The sequence below is a fragment of the Notamacropus eugenii genome, chromosome 5 (genome assembly GCF_028372415.1).
Source record: "Notamacropus eugenii isolate mMacEug1 chromosome 5, mMacEug1.pri_v2, whole genome shotgun sequence".
Lineage (NCBI taxonomy): Eukaryota > Metazoa > Chordata > Mammalia > Diprotodontia > Macropodidae > Notamacropus > Notamacropus eugenii.
In genome coordinates, this window is record NC_092876.1 from 346,325,386 (window position 1) to 346,342,894 (window position 17,509).

Genomic DNA, 17,509 nt, shown 5'->3' on the forward strand with positions numbered 1-17,509 from the left:
ATAAAACAAGGCTCACCTTCCTCGGGACAGAAAGGATTGCCCCTTGAGAAGGGAACAAGAAATCAGGTTATTTTTTTCTAGGAAACTTTACTTCCAAGATGAAAAAAGCTTAAGGATTCCCTCCAGAGCAAGAGGGCCCCAACTATTTCCAGGAAAAGGGGCACGAACCCTGGTCCATAGGGTGGCTTGCCAGGAGTCCATGGGTCATACCTGCCATGTAGCTCTTTCATCACCTCAAATCTCTTCTCTCCCACAGGGCCCTAGTCTTATCTTAATTGTTAAAAGTAGTAAATTATTTACAGTAGAAATGGGAGGAGGGAAGAAGAGAGCCTATAAAATGGCTGATTCAAAGAAATGATTCACAGGTTTTGCCACCTAAGATGAACCTATCTTCCTTTATTTTGTCTTTATTCTGAGTTTACCCAAATTTGAATTGAACTGAATAAGCATTTAGTGAGTGTTTACATGAACAAAGGTACTGGGGATACAATTACAAAACTGAAGAAGTCCCTGTCCTCAAGGATCTTGCATTCTACTATGGAAGAAGGGATAAAGCTCATAAACAAATACCAGATAATCTGAGAATGGAGAACACCAGCGAGGGGGATCAGAAAAGGATTCCCACAGGGAGGGTCACCTGATCTGCACCTTGAAAGATGTTAAGGAATCTAAGAGGTGGAAGTGGGGGAGAAGTTAATTGCAGGTATATAGGACAGTCTTGCAAAAATGTGGAGGTTGGGAATGCCGTGCTGGGCTCAGGAATCAGCAAGTAAGCTAATAGGGCTAGAAACTGAATTATAGGCATGAGGCTTAAGCAAAATAATTAGACCCTTACCCAGGGTGGTACTGACCTTTCTGTGTTTCATTCAGTTAGGTGGGCTAGTGTATCTCACCTTGTTCAGGCCTGCCATTTAGGGTTACTTTTACCTTTTCTGCTCCTAGGAGAGCAGAGGTCCCTGGGTAGGAGATCCATCTGTGGCAGAGAAAAGGCAATGTGGTGTAATGAAAACAATACAGGATTTAGAATTCAGGGATGAGCTCAAACTGCATCTCTGCTACCTTCACTCAGGGAAGCTAAGTGATGCAGTAGATAGAGCCCTGGGCCTAAGCCAAGAAGACTCATCTTCTTGAGTTCAAATCCAGCCTCGGATACTTACTAGTTATGTGACCCTGGACAAATCACTTAACTGTTTTCCTTAGTTTCCTCTTTTGTAAAATGAGCTGGAGAAGGAAAGGGTAAACCACTCTAGTCTCTCTGCCTAGAAAACTCCAAATGGGATCATAAAGAGTCAGATACCACTGGAAAAAAAAAAAGACTGAACAGCAATGATACCTCTACTTGTGTGCCCTTGTGTGTCCTCAGTTTTCTCATCTATAAAATGGATTTTATAGATGGTTTTAAGGTCTTCTCCAGGTCAAAATCTATGACCCCATAAACTGTGCAATTGATCTGGACTGTTCAGAACATTAAGGATCATATTCAGAGTGAGAAAGGACCTTTGAAGTCATCAAGTACAATGACCCATTTTATAGATGAGGAAATGAGGCCAAGAAGGCCTGCCTAAGATCACACAGTAAATAGGAAAGTAAGAAAGATGCTTAACATGAATATTGATTATGCAAGGATTGAACGTGAGTAAGTGGGAGAGCCATGATGGGAACCCGGGTCTCCTGAACAACCAATCTAATGATCAACTGTTCTTAATCTTGTCCATTTCATCATCTATTGTCTGACATACAAATCAGTTTTACCTCCCAGTCTTGTTTTGGCTATTTGTTAACATTCTAATCTGCTTATTCTTTAGGAGTGTCTTGTCCACTCTCAGATCTGTAGTCATTCTCTCAGTGACCTTTGCAGGGATGGGACTTGACTGAAAATTGTTTTTAGGATCCCAGGTTTTGAAGCATTCTCCTGCCTCAAAAGAAGCTAGCTGCTTCCAATTTTTTTAATCTTTTGGTGTAAAAGTTCTCCTCTGCAAATCTGAGCTTCAGTCATTCTTACCTTCCTATTTTTGGATGTTTTTTTTTCTTTTCTCTCCTTGGCAGCTAACAAAATACTGTCTTTGTCTTTAATGCCTTTCTTTAAGGATTGTTCCTGAATGGGAGTCTATCCTATGTGGCCATGGGTAGGTCAATCAAAATCTCTAAAGGCTAACTTTCTCATCTGCAAAATGGGGATAATTATATCCGTACGACTACTTACCTTACAGAATATTATGAGGATCAAATGAGATAAAATATGTAACACAAAGCTCAGGGCCCATGAGGACACTGGACTCACACAGAATTGATAGATCTCTCAGGTCTGATAGCTGAGGCTTGACTCTAAAGGTGATTTTCTCTTTGTCTTATATTCCTATTATGTTATATAAATATAATTATATTCCCATATTATATTATATATATTCCCATTATACTTTTATATATGTACACATATATACATATATATATGTAATATTCCTATTCTAGAATAAGGAAATCTCCAAAATAAAACATAGGAAGCCATAGGTGGGGTTCATGTCTAGGTTTCCCCAGAAGTGTGTCATATGGTCCCCAGCTCTCACATAGGCAATAGATATATATAACATATTGAGTATGGAGCAGTCTTCATTTCACCCATCACCCAATGGGTACACTCCAACTACTTGAACATGAACAAACCGAAATATAAAGCACTCAAGTAGCCCATTGGACCTCCCCCTACACCCACCCTGAAGGTGGCTTCGGAGGCTACTGAACAAGCAGTTCACAACAATGGCAAGGACCAGGTTAGCAAGGTCCAGATCTCCTTACCTCCACAACAGGACCTCAGTCTTCTAGCTCTGAAGGCCACGGTGATGATCTTTTTCCTGATACAAGGTTGGTTGTTGAGGGAATCTCCTTGGACAGGAATCTTTAACATGGGGTTAAGACTATTAAAGGCTGTTGATATAATCATGATTTCTGTAGTTTTTTATTGACATAACAGATTCATAGATTTAGAACTGAAAGGGACATTAAAAACCATCCATTCTATCTTATGTTACATATAAAGAAACTGAAACTCTCAGAGACAAATTGACTCTCTGAATGAAGACACCTCCAGTAAGTATGGCTGCCAGTGACCTGCATTGTGTGTAGGACCTTTGTCTTTCTGCTGTAGCCAAGGGACCAAGTGCACTAAGAGGATGCTTCTCCTTGAAAAAAAGTAAGGCTTTTGAAGGAATTGATTTAGAGTTTACAGTCTATGGTCTAATTATGTTAACTCCAGTAGTAAGCCATTTTAATACTACATTAGCTTTAAGATAGAGACTTCAATATTCCTGCTTCTAAATAACAAAATTTTAAAAGGTAAAGTTAATAACAATTCAGACATTAGCAGAGGAATTAGGAGCTTCTAGGTTTGTTTGTTTTTTTTTATTGTCGTTGGGTTTTTTTACTTTTGTTTCTTAGTAACACCACTTTCTTTATAAATAACCTTGTGGATGGTTTAGGGGCCAAGATGGTGGATTAAAGGCAACTCAGTTGAACTCTTTCAACATTCCCCTCCAAAAAACTTTAAAATAATGCCTCAAATCAAATATTGGAGTGGCAGAACCAACAAAAGGTCAGGGTGAGACATTTTTCTGGCCTAAGAGGTCAGAGGCTTAGGTGGTCAGTTGGAGAAGTGGAGATATGATGTAGAGGTAGAAGTCTGACCAGAACTCACACACACAGTGACAGCAACAGTGGCCACAGAATTAGCAGTAGCTTTGAAAACTCTCAGGCCAGAGACAGTAAAGGGGTCAGATAACTGATTAGAAAGAGACTACAGAGGATGCTGTGGTGGTACTGGGTACAGATGGCACTAATTGACAACTCTGTTGACCATATGCAGACCCAGACTCTGTTCTGGGTCACAGTTCCATGGCAGAGAGGAGAGCTGGAGGTGGTGGCCTGGTAGTCATTCTAAGGCAAAATGTGCTAGAGCTTGTGGCTGTAGGGGACTGGGGCCCTTCCTGGATAAAAATCAGAGTGCAGACCAGGGGAGCAATGATCATACCTCTCCCAGGATCACACCACCTTGGAAGCACCCAAAACACCACATCCAAATTAAGCTTAACTGCTATTGCATCTGTTTTACCTAAATCCATCACCACCATTCATAGTTGCAGCTGCTCAAGCTGTAGGCAATGTACCTTGGAGGAAACAAAAGGTCTTTGGTTTTTGGGGGCAAAGTATCTTCACTTGTTTGTGAGGACTCCTTTGTATTTGCTTGAATCCTTGATATTGACAGTGAGATCCATGATGGTGTGAGGTGAAAGTGTGGGAAACAAAGGAAGGCATTCTGTCTCCACAGGGTTAAAACTCCTCCCAGCTTTAAGTGACAACCATTAATTAGAGTTGTGACCTAGCATGGTCAGGTAAAAGGTCAGAAACTTGTTCGCAGCTATTTGAGGGAAAGCCTATCAGAGAGGAGAACATGAAGTCAACTGGCCAACAGATGGTGTGGTGGGAAGTTCAAACTTGGAACAGTCAGTAGAAAGAGCTTGCATTGGTCTGAACAAACTGTAGTCTTCCTGCAGCACTTCCCTAGGAGCTGCCCGTTCATTCTAGAGGAATGATCATAAAAATTAATAAAAGTTCCCCTGATTTCACAATAAATGTTGTTTTTTGTTTAATGTGAGCACATTTCTCACAGTTAGGGGCTTGTTGGGGGCTCTTTTCTCACAGAAAGTAAGTGAGACAGTCACGGTGCAGAACTAATCTTGGGAAGAGTTTGTGTACATCCAAGGACATCGCTAGCAAAGGTGGGGCCTGGCCTTTCAACAAAAAGCTGCCATAGTTCCTGCCACTCCCTTCTCACTTGAAATATCTTCACAAACCTTATAAAGGAAGCAACAGCTTCTAGCAATACCATGTATCTTCCCCTTCCTCCTCCTGAAATGCTAATGCCCTATATAGAGCAGATATACTGCAATACTTTTGTCCCTCAATTTTAAATTCAGGTTTCCTACTTGATAGGTTGGGAAACCTGCTCTATAGTACTTTCCTTTAAAAGTCAAAGGTTTTTAGGGGCAAAAGGGATCTGGACCCATAATTCAGTGGGTGTACTAACTCCCACATGGGAACCTTCTGTCCCCTAGAAGCAACAATCCCTCTCTAATTTTTAGTCTTAGTGATCCTGAGGCACAGAGAGCTTAAGGTACTTGTCCATGGTCCTATTACTACAGACAAGACTCAGCCTAGGTCTTGCTGGCTAAGATTCTCACTTTAGCCACTTACACAGCCTGTACAAAGTATCTTTCTTCCACAAACTGTTTGAAGTGGTAGAAAAATTAGTGACTAAATTTTCTCATCTATAAAATGAGGGTATCACATGACTAATTTACCTCCCCTCTCCCTCCCATTATGAGGATTAAACGAACAAATTTGTCAAAGAACATTAAGAAGATAAAACAACACAACAGATAATCCATTGTAAACTATTTTTCTAGATAGTGTACAAAACCTACTTTTTTTTACGTTGATAAAATTTTTAATCATTTTCTTTTTTGTTTTAATAAACTTATTCTGAGCCTTTGTGTAGGTATATTCTTGTTTCTGTGACAAAAAAGACTTTAAAACTGTCCCAAACAGAAAATCAATAATAGCTATCAGCCATATGTTTTGTTTTAGTGCATTGCCATTCTTGTGTTTATTTATTGTAAAGGCAGACATTTAGCATTTAGTGAACGTTTCAGTAAAAAGGAGTCATAAAAAAGTAGGCTAATCTGAGATGTGAAAGGCATTAAAGGAAGGAAGGCCAAGGAATTAGGGTTCTCAACAGGGCTCTGAAGGAAGTCTAGGCAAGAAAATTAAGTTCCCACATTTGATCTTTATTACTAAAAATCATTTGAAATTATTATACGCTTAATAAAGATAAAAGTCTCCCCAAACCACTCTTCTTTTCCTCATGAACCACACACTGACAAAATCTCGTGTATATCAAACTGGAAGAAGCAAAGATGGCTGGAAATTCTTCTTGCCTATAAGTACATCTTTTTTTTTTTACAACATTCAGGATCTGACAAAAAAACAAAACAACATACGTAAATGTCTGCATTTAAAAATAATTCATAACACAACTCAGTAATCATTTAGAAACATTACCAGATTTGTCCTACCCACCACATTTTATATTTTAGAAGAACGCACATATCATTAAACCCAGAATGAGAATTTTGAAATTATCATGAGACAAATTTTATTTTTTAATACTTTGTCTCTGTTTTATGACTGTCATGAGTACTACATGTCTATGGACTAAAAAATATGATGAAGATGCTCTGAATGTGCTTTCTTTTTGGCAGCTTTTACAAATGGAACTAAATATGTTATTCACCTGACTCCCACTGATCCCATTTCTTTTTCTCCTTTTACTGCCAAACTTCTCTGAGTGATCTGTGCCCATTGTCTCTACCTTCCCACCACTGATTCACTTCCTGAGATTCTGAAATCTGGAGATCATCCAGACTACTCTTTCAGCTCAATGATCTCTTGAGAATCATCTCCTGGGTACAGAAACTTGTGAAGACTGTCTCAGTTCCTTCCAGCAATCACTCTACAATCCTATGATCAAGAACAATAACTCAAGTAATCAGGTGGTTGCATTTATAAAGAACCAACAAATGATAATGAAACTGTTAGGAGTCTGGAGGAGCCACATGGTGAGTAGCTCCAGAATGCTTTGTGACTGTTTACCATGACAGATGCCCCCACTAGATGATTCACTGCTCTTCAGAGGTGTGTCAGAACTGCTGGCTAGCTGGTTAGAAATACTGTGAAAGCTTGTGATTGCTTGCCCCTTACCCATTATCTTAACACTTTCTAGTTTCTTCACCAAGGCCACGTCTAAATTTACTCAAAAACTCGTCTATAGCATCACCTCACAATTCATCAAAATACAGATCCTTTTCCTTCATTCTGATACGACAGAAGTTATCTTTCTCCAGAAATTTAAAAAAAAAAAGTTTCTTGAAGACAGCAGCAGACAGCTACTGTTTGCCTTTGGTGTGGCATTGACAAGAATCTGCTATTTACAGACAAACACACCTGAGCTTTCAGTCACCATGATCATGGGTTGATACGGAAAAACTCTAGCAAAGATGGAAAAATCTAATTATATTTTGGTGGTTACCAAGTAGCTGCTGCTTCCTAATCCAAAAGATGCCCCACAAAATACAAGGTTCTATTATTATCCCCACTTTATAAACAAAGAACCTGAGGCAGACAGAGGTTAAATGACTTGTCCTAGATCATACAGCTAGGAAGTGCCTGAGGTTGGATTTGAACACAGGTCTTCCTGACTCCAGGTCCAGTGCTGGATCCACAGTGCCACCTACCTGCCTACTCAACTTGTAAATGTTGGAAGCAGAATTTGAACCCAGCTCTTCCTGATTTCAGGTCCAGTACCACTTATGATTCCAGGAATGCCTTGGATGTCACCTTGTGGGGAAGGGAGAAATTGGTCCCTTGTTTCCTAGCTCCACCCTTCTCAGTAATGGAAGATACAATCCATACAGGTAGGGACAATATATCTCCAAGAGAAGAGCCTAATGAAGACTCCGGGGCTTCAGCTTAGGAGGCTGAAATCATTACCTCCTTGCCCCATACAATTATCTGGGTGTAGCCCCGCCTGTAACCTGAGAAGTTTACATGCCACTTTTCTCAAAGCAGAGTCATGAGTCTTGAGGTAAACTGAACCAAATAAAAGAACAAATTTTGCTTTAAATAGATCTAAGTAAAGATCATGAAAAACTGTTATGCTTGCACAGAAACCAGTAGGAAACAACATCCAACAAATTCATGAATTATGCTTTTATTTATATTTTTATTGTCAAGGCTGATAAATTACATACAATAAAATCTTATTAAATACCAATATAAATTAAAATTGCTTTGTAACTATTTCCATTTACATGAATATCAATGTACAAAACACCATAAAATGTTCAGTTTCTCCTAGCTCTAAATACATCCCATGCACAGGTCACACAGAAAGCAGCCCTCAGAGGTCAACTTGTCCTGCCTCCTTATTTTACAGATGAGGAAACCGAGGAAACCAGGGGAGCTTAAGTGACAACTAGCCCAGAGGCACATGGAGGTAAGCTCAGAGATCTGATCAGAACATTGGTCTCCTGACCCCCAAATTAATGCTCCAACTCTCCATCAGGTTTTTGGGTTCATTACCTTTCCGAGGTTGATGGGGTTTTTTGGTTTGTTTGATTTTTCCACTTTGCTTGATTTCAAAAAGGTCCTACCAGGTTTCTTTGCATTCCCTATACTGGTTGGCATGAGTTACACTCGAGAGTTCCATCACATTAGAGTACCATGGTTTATTAGACCATTCCCTTGTTATTGGACATGTAGGCTGATTCTGGTTTTCGGCAATTACAAATAACACTACCATAAAAACCTTTAAGTAAATAGCTCTCTGTCTTCTGGATAGCTCTTATGGGGTTTATTTTTTTATTAGAGGTGTCACTCCCTCAAAAGCGCAGGCTACTGTTGAATACTTGATATAAAATTGAAGACCTGGTATGGAAGACCCTCACCACATTTGCACCGTTATGCCTGCTCACCCTGTAACTTAAATCAATGCTAGATCTGAATTTTTTTTTAATACACTATGCCTCAGTCGTAAGTCCTAATTGATGTAGTTGGTACTTGGTCAAAAGGGTCATGTGGACCCCCAAAATATCCAATCTGCAAGAAAATTCATTGAGGCAGAGCCCCGGGCCAATAACCATTTATTAAAGGGAGCGTCCCCCTTTAATGAACAAGATCTTCCTCATGATCTGAGATGTCCCCTCTATCCGGGACCTTGGTTTTATAGTGTTTGATAAGATGAAGCAGAGATGATGCCAAGTAAAATATAGCATGTCATTGATTGACAGACCTATACCTTGACCACACAGCAGGACCAAAGAGGGCCAGCTCACTCGTCTGCCAAGTGCACATAGCCATTTCCCCATGTTGGGCAATAGAGAGGGGACACTGAAGATGGAGAAACAAAAATAAGTGGAGGGCTTTCCATATCATCAAGTCATCACCGCCCTGACCTTGTTCACTTACGCAGCAGGGAATAAGGTAAAAGTCCTTGAGTTAGCTTCCTGTGGTTAAGCAAGTGAACTTCTAACTTGTAGTTTGAAGTTTGGGGGCCTAATACAAGAAAGAATCTATCCAATCTTATCTAATTGTACCTAAATATGAGATATATAAAATATGTATACTAATATTGATGAATAGAATGTATATGAATAGAAAAATATAACAGAAATAATTGCTATCCCTATAGAATCCCCCTAAACTGAATAATACTGATTGGAATAAAATAAGAGGTTAAAGGAACCATTTGACACAGTCACCATTACTCACACGAGTTGTTAGACGATAGTGAGGATCCTTTCCAGCCACCACATAAAGCAATCTAAGAATTACTGATATTTACGTAGCATTTTATGGATATCATCTCATTTGACCCTCACAGGGTACTCCAAAAGCCATTATCCCTATTTCACAAAGGAGGTCACGGAGGCTGAAGAGTTAAACGTATCAATAGCTACCATTTGTAGACTGCTATAAGGTCTGCAAAGCACTTACACACATTCTTTTCTTTGATGGGCTGGATGACTTATTCACGATCACACAACTGAGAAGCGTCAGAGGTAGATTTGAACCCAGAACTCTCCTGCGTCCTGTCCACTACACTAAGTTAATTTCTTACATAGCACATATAACGTGACATACAGTATTTGTGAAAACTGAAGCACACATTCATTAACCGAGGCATCATGTTGTGGAGGTTAACTCCAACCTCTGCCTTCCTGTCCTTGTCCTAGACAGCAGTGTGAGTCCCCTCAGGGAGCCCACACCGCCTACAGACTAATGCTGCACCAGGGCCTCCCAGGCTGTTTCACACTGGCCTTGCGGAGTGAACGAAGGCTTGGCTGAGTAGACAAACCAATGAATTCAACAGCAGTCAAACTCCGTCAGGCCTGTTCTGATTCCTGTGGTCTCAGTCTCCCAGGTCTGCTTTGCTGAGTCAAGTGTACTTCACTCTGCGGCTCTTGTTCCTGACTAGATTCTCTCCAGTTCCAGTCACCAGGTCCTGAGGGGACATTTCCGATTGGATGTCTCATAAGTATCTCATACTCATTCTGTCCAAAGAAAAGCTCCTTTTCTTTCCCTCCTCCTAACTCTTCTGTTTTTACCGAGGACGCCTTTACCCTTCATTCTTCTGGAGATCCGAGTTCACAATGTCAGTCATCTTTCACTCGTCTGTCTCCCTTAGCTCACGTAACCAATCAGGTGCCACCACCTCCGTGACACTTCTAAAGAGCTACAGCTAGAGTTCAACAACTGCCTTTTTGTTCAGCCCTTTCTTCCCCATCCCTTCCTGGTATCCAGATTCCAGGTCTTGCTAACAAGTTATTTTATTTCCTACTCTTTCTATCTCTTCTAGAAGGGGAAATTGAGGAGAATTTGAAAACAGCAGTTCTCAATCAAGCATAACCCCCAAATCCATCGATGACCCGTTGTTCTTTTCAGCCATGGTACCCTGCGTCCTGTCCGTGGGCTGATGACTGCACTCCATAGATTCTCTAAGAACCAGAAATCCCTCAGAGAAGAGAAGAGTCATCTTTTGCCTTCATTGAATATAAACAACACAGTCATTTGCACAGGGCTCTTTTTATTCCACAGGTTACCTCAGGCTGTGTTGAAAAGCAAACCACAGAAAGTCATACTCACCTCACTCAGACTTTTTGTCTTTTTTGCCTTTTAATCGGGCAAACATCTTGTCAATCTCTGTGAGGGGTCTCTGCTTGAAGGGTGGGGTTTCCTCAGCTGGAGGTTCATTGATGACTTTTTCAGTACTTTCATGGATGATCTGATGAGCTGCAAGAATGTGTTTCCTTTGTAAATTCCTCACTAGAGCAAAAGGAAAAAAATACTTTTACTATGAAAATTTATTCTGCAATAACATTCAAAAGGTATTTGGAAAAGATAGCTGTGAAAATGTTTTTGTTTTAAAAATGTGTACCACAGTCGAATCAGTGAGCATTTATTATGCACTTATTATATGTCAGGCACTATGCCAAGTGCCAAGGACACAAAGACAAAAGTGGTGGGCAAGAGTCCTTGCCCTGAAGGAGCTTACATTCTAGGAGATGTGCATAAAACAAAGACTAGACAGGTTTAGGACACATGCTCTTCCTGCCTGTGCCTTCTACTTTGCTGTGTCTGCTGTGACTGCAGATGAATCCAATATCATGTGGGGTAAGATATTCCTGGTAAAATTTGACGTGGTTTCAAGATGGGAATGGATCTTACCACTCTAAAGGAGAAAGAGGCAGTTAAATGTCTCAGTGGACAGAATACCAGGTCTGAAGTCAAGAAGACCTCAGATACTTACTAGCTGTGTGACCCTGGGCAAGTCACTCAACCTCTGCTCTTCCTCATCTGCAAAGTGAGGATCATAACGGCACCTCCCTCCCAGGGTTGCTATGAGAATCAAAGGAGATAACAACTGTAAAGTGCTCAGCATAGAGCCTGGCCCATAGTAAATGCTACGCAAAAATCTTAGCTAGCATTATTGCCGCAGCTGCAGTCGCTGGATTTGCTGCTGCTGAACTGGAGTGCTGCTGGTAGCCAAGAGCGGCTATTCTAAGGCCTGGTCCTAGAGATACAGTCTGCCCTGATGTCCATCCTGTGACGTTCCCACGACCTCACCTTTCTCCTTCACGAATGTTTTCTGCACTTCTGGAATCAGGAAACTGTAAACCAGCTCTGCAACGATCTCCTCCGACTGAAGATGAGTTCGACTACATGAGAAGCAAATTCACATGAATTAAAATGTTTGCTGTTATAATTTAGTTACCTTCTTACACTAAGGCCCTTCTTCTTTGGGTGGTAACCGGGGTTGGAATGGGTCTCCACTGAGAGAGTTCTATGAAATACAGTCTAGAGGGGATCCATGCAGTCTGGTTCTGTCTGAATCAGTGCCTCTACTGGGAAAAAACCCTGAGGGACAGGGTTGGTATCATCAATGTCTGAAACTTTCCAATAGGCCTTCAGGGCTATCTGAAATTCTGTCACTAGTCCCACTTTCTTCATGCTTTGATGTAGTAGAAAAGAAGTCAAAATACACAAGTGTCCAATGACAGAGGCTTCTTAAGACCTGCGACTCGCTAGTCCTGCTTTGTGAAGACTTAGTTCACTGAGAAACACTTGAGGCTGGTAATGGACAGACTGGTTCATCCTGGGGTCTATTCTCTGAGTACGTACCGATTTTCTATTTCATAAGCAAGGTCATTGATTTCCTTGGCCATCTTCTGAACTTCTTCCCGGGCTTGTTCTTCTGCTGTGCTTTCCTCAGTATTGAGTATGATGTCTTCCAGATAGGAGGTAACAGTACTCTGGTGAATTTTAATCACCTGCACCAAACATGAAATATCCTGCTTAGTTACACCAGGTAAGTGATGGTTTCAAGACACATTCACCTCAGCATTAGAGCTAATGCATACTGGTGACACTTAATAAATGCATGGCAAATTAAGAACTCACAATAAACGCTGATTTAAGAATTAAACCAAATATTGAGTAACTCTCCAAATAAAACTCTAAACTTTAAAGTTTATATTATTTTAGAAAGTTTCTTTTTAATATCAAATTCATTTAAATTTTTAACGAAAAAACATTTGCTTTAATCTCTTCTGAATCTTCCTGTGTTCTTATATACAGATCTTCCTTTTTTAATGTAATTTCAGTCAATGTGCATGTTATTCTTATTCCATAGAGTCTCAGTCTGCATCACCTTGTACAGACTTTATTGCATTTCTTTTTCTTTTTCTGGAGGGGGAAGGCAAAGCAACTGGGGTTAAGTGACATGCCCAAGGTCACACAGTGACATGGTGTGTCAAGTGTCTGAGGCCGGATTTGAACTCAGGTCCTCCTGACTCGAAAGCTGGTGCTCTACTCATTGAGCCACCTAGCTGCCCCCATTTTTTGGTATATATTACATATTTGTTGTGTTTTTTTAAATCAAAATATTCCATTACACAAATATGCCATACTTTATTAAACCATTCCTCACCTATTAAACATATAAATTGTTTTTTGCTATTACAAATACAGAATCTAGAAATATTTTTGCATAAAAATTCTTCTTCTTCTTTGAATGATATTTTATAATATTATAACCTCAGCAACAGAATCTCTAGATCAAGTGACATGATCTGATTCTTCTCCTATTATATGTAATTAGGGTTTTGCTTTTTGGGTTTTTTGTCCAGAAACACTTCTAACATCCTCTCGTCTCCCTTTACTGATCAATCGTTCTGCTTCCCACCTGCTTGTTATTTCTCAAAACCCCTTATTTGCCTATTCCTTTATATTCAGTTCCCCACTGTATGCTACCTGCTTCTCTATTTAACCACCCCAAATTTTCCACATACACCATGCAAGCTACCCCGATACTTCCTCTATGACAGGCACTATTCAATTGACTGTATCCTTACTTTAAAGAGCTATGAAGTATCAAATTAATGTCCTGAAAATATAGGTCTAACTATGTCACTCCCATGGTCAAAAATCTTTAGTGGCTTGAAATGATTCTAGGATAAAAGACTCACCAGAATGGGATTTAAAAGTCTGCCACAATTTGGCTCTCCCCTATATTTCCAGTCCTGCTTCCTATTACCTCCCTTCACACGCTTGGCATCATTTCAGACAGACCGTACTGCTGGCTGTTCCTTCTCCCATCTCCACGCCTTTCTCTACACAAAGTTATTGCTGGGCCCAGGGTATATTATTCCCAATTCACCTCCATTTCTTCTAGGACCTACATTTATTCCAGGATCAGTTTTGGTGCTATCTCCTATAGGAAGCCTTTTCTGATCCAATTTCTCTCTCAGTTTTTAGTGCACTTTTCTCTCCTAAAATTATCTTGAACTTACTTATTGTGGTATTGAGAATTTATAGCTAGTCCTTATCTTTAGAAATCATCAGATCCAGCCCTCTCATTTTATAAAGGGACAAGCTGAGGCCCAGAGAGGTTAAGGGACTTGTGTGAGGTCACTAAGGTACCAACTGGCAGAACTGAAATTTGAAATAAAAAAACTTCAACTTTCATTTTAAAATTTTCTGTTCCAAATTCTCTCCTTTTCTCTTGCCCCTCCTCTACCCATTAAGAAGGAAAGGCATATTTCCCATTATACTTGGGAAATCATATAAAACATTTCTATATTATTCATATCATAAAAAGCAAGGAAAATAAAGAAAGTGAAAAACAAGATGCTTTGACCTGCACTCAAAATTCATTTCTTTCTCTGAAGAGGGGTAGTATTTTTCATCATGATTCATTTGGAATTGTCCTGGATCACTGCTTTGATCAGAGCAGTTAAGTCTTCCACAGCTGGTTATCATTGCAATATTGCTGTTAATGTGGACAATGTTCTCCTGGTTCTGATCACTTCACTTTATATCAGTTCATATATGCCTTCCTAGGTTTTTCTGAAACCCTCCCCCTCATTATTTCTTATAACACAATAGTATCCCATCATCCTCATATACCACATCTTGTCTGTCCATTTCCTGACTGGGGTGCATCCCCTCAATTTTTAATTTTTGCTCCCACAAAATGCACTGCTATAAGTATTTTTGTATACTTTTTCTTTTTCTCTTTTTTTTCCCTTTTTCTTTTATTTCTTTGGGAGGTAGACCTAGTAGCAAATACAAGGTCAAAGGGTATGCACAGGTTTATAGCTGTTTGGTCATAGTTCCAAATTTTTCTCCCAAATGGCTGAACTCAAAAATTGTAACTCCAAATCTCAGGCTCTTTCTACTGCATCCCATCTGAACCACAGTACCTCTTCCAAGTTAACTTTATGGGGAAGTGCCTGAAACTTGCTTTATTAATGAAGCTCATTAATATTTAATCCCAGAAACTTTCCCGTCTCTGGGAGAGGTTTGAAGATGTAGTTCTCTTTAATGTTGTTTAATGTCAAACATTCATTTGTCTGTACTTGATTCATATTCAAACAACCTGTTCTGCCGTTGACTCAAGTGATTTTTCTTTTATTTTAACTACTCGGCGGTTCATACTTATCTATTCCATGACAACTCTGGATGTACTTAACTGATTTTGGCCAAATGTGGTAATTACTGGAGGATATGAAGATATGCTTTAGGTTGGATTTCTGGCTTAGTTTGCCACTTTGAAATAAAATGGTGTTTGATAGAAGTTTTCAAATCATCAACTCAAATGTCAATAAATTATGGCATGGAGGGAGAAATGACATAAATGTCCCCAAATGATTCAGTTTAACATATTAAAATGAAAGGGGGTGTGTTGTCGGTGATACTCAAACTGGATAAAAGCTGTTAATTTCTCTATCCATGGTAATGGAAGGTACAGTGTGTCAGTCACATTATTCACAAATGAGATCCATAGTTCAATCACTAGTGAATTTTAAAGGGCATAGTAACCACTTTCCTAAAAGGAGCTTCCTTCCCATCCCACTACACCATGGCTCCTTGTTGTCTGAGCTGTCGAAGAGATAACCTCACTATTTTGTGCTATCAGTTTGTGTTGATCAGGCTTGATGTCCTCATTCTACTCACCTCCTTAAATATCTGATCCTCTTCACGCTGACGCCTCTGCTCCACCTGGCGACGGCCACTCTCCTCCGCTTCTCGAATCCTACGCTGCCTCTCCGCCAGCATGGCAAAGGCGTGGATCCTCCTCTCCTCCTGTAGTCGGATGAGTTCTTTGGAGAGGAAGTCAAACATGTCTGCTAAGACTTTTCCTTCCAGTTCACCTAAGTGATTCTCAATCATTGCCATCTGAAAAACAATTTTAAAAAAGGAATCTCACATAGTTTGACTTCAGAGGACTGCTGTGCTGGAACATGTTAAAGCAGCTAACACTCCTGCCTTCCTGGTCACATTTTGACCCTGAATTATTTTTAATATCAAATTATTCATACAATTTCTAGACATCCTTATTAGGAGTATCTCTAGTCACACTGTTATATTACAGAGTGAGATGGGTGAATTTCCAGTGCCCTTTCTGGCTTGAAGGCAGGAATCAGGCAGCCTGGGATTTTTCTAAAAATTCAGCACAGCTTTAATCAAACATAATTTCTTTCAATGTGAGACAAAATATTGATTTAATTTAAAATACCTGATATTTTCACACAATTCTGGGAAATGGCAGATTTCGGGTACTCCTAATTCATGCACAAAAATAAACAGGGCTGGAAGCCCACACTGCTCTGTGCGCATGAGCCCCCTAGTTCTACATCCTGATCTCAATCTGGGCCATGAACATTTCACGTCAGTGGTTCTTTATGTTAGCTTTATCTTCCTCAGTGCCAAGATGGCTGGTCTTAAGCTCAGAAGAGGCTTGATAACATCTTATACAGCATAGTCCTGCTTTCAATCACTGGCTCTGGGGAAGCATGAGAAGCAATGCCTTGCAGCAGTTGGCTGGGCCGTTGTCATGCCTACATGTCGCTTCTGTGGTCTGGCAACACTACTGCATCATGGTGGGGGTGTGATCCCCACCATATCCTATAACACAGACAATGCCCTCTTGCCCAACGTACTGAATGAAGTCCCTCTTCCTTGGCTGAAACCACTTTACTTGGCAGAATCAAATCATGGGCTCCCTGAGGCTCTCTCCTCCCATGGCTGGATTGGTAACTGGAAGGCAACGCATCCACACTCACAGCACAGTTATGGTGGCCTTCTGCAATGAAGTCTGTACCAAAAGTGGACCCTGATGACCCCTACTCTGCCTTGCTGCTCCTCCTGGCATGCTGAGTGCCAGATTCCTTTAGCAGAATGATTGGGCTGTCACTTCAGGAGCCCATGGCATTATTGTTATGTAAAAGTTATACTAATTATAGTTTATCTATCCTGAACACCTCTGATGCCCAATAAAATGTAGCATGTTACTAAATCTGTGTAAGAAGACTTTTAAGTTTTATTTTACACAGAACACAAAATGTTAGAGCTGGAAAGGATCTTGGAAAGACTGGCTCCAAAGCCCTAGATCTTAATGCTAAGGAGACTGAGGCCCATGAAGCACATGGGGCTTCTCCAAGGCCATGTGACTAAGCAGCAGAGCAGGGTCCTGGACTCTGCAGCCCGGGCTGGTGGTGCTCTTTCCACTAAACCACACTGTAACTGGCAGCCCAGAACTCTCTCTAGCTCTCCAGGCATGCTGTCCTTACTGCATGCAGTGGGGGGTGAGGTGGGAGGTCTGCTCACAACTTTAAAAGAATGGAAACATTTAATTGCATCCTTTTCAAATGGATGGACAGACCTTCTCCTCATGCAAGTTGCGCTGTCGCTGCAGGGCTAGCGTCACTTGCTTCTCCAGTTTCTTCACCAGTCTGTCATCTTCCTGAAGCCAATGTATGGTCCGCAGTTCATTGATCAACTCTAAGCGCTTTTCTTTTCCTTCAAACATCTTAAAGCAAAAGGAGAAGGTGTGATCCAG

General features: G+C 40.5%; 1 protein-coding gene across 2 annotated transcripts in view; it reads right to left on the reverse strand.

Moving 5' to 3' along the window:
- Positions 1–5,816: 5,816 nt before the first annotated feature.
- CFAP91 (cilia and flagella associated protein 91) overlaps positions 5,817–17,509 on the reverse strand; it is an 82,502-nt gene continuing 70,809 nt past the window's right edge. For both annotated transcript variants that reach the window (XM_072613912.1, XM_072613913.1), the window contains 6 exons: positions 17,333–17,479; positions 15,625–15,846; positions 12,289–12,437; positions 11,734–11,825; positions 10,753–10,932; positions 5,817–6,025 (listed from right to left, as the gene is read on the reverse strand). In XM_072613912.1, the coding sequence (XP_072470013.1) occupies positions 10,754–10,932; positions 11,734–11,825; positions 12,289–12,437; positions 15,625–15,846; positions 17,333–17,479 (789 nt within the window). In that variant the 3' untranslated portion in view covers positions 5,817–6,025; position 10,753. The remainder of the gene's footprint in view (positions 6,026–10,752; positions 10,933–11,733; positions 11,826–12,288; positions 12,438–15,624; positions 15,847–17,332; positions 17,480–17,509) is intronic.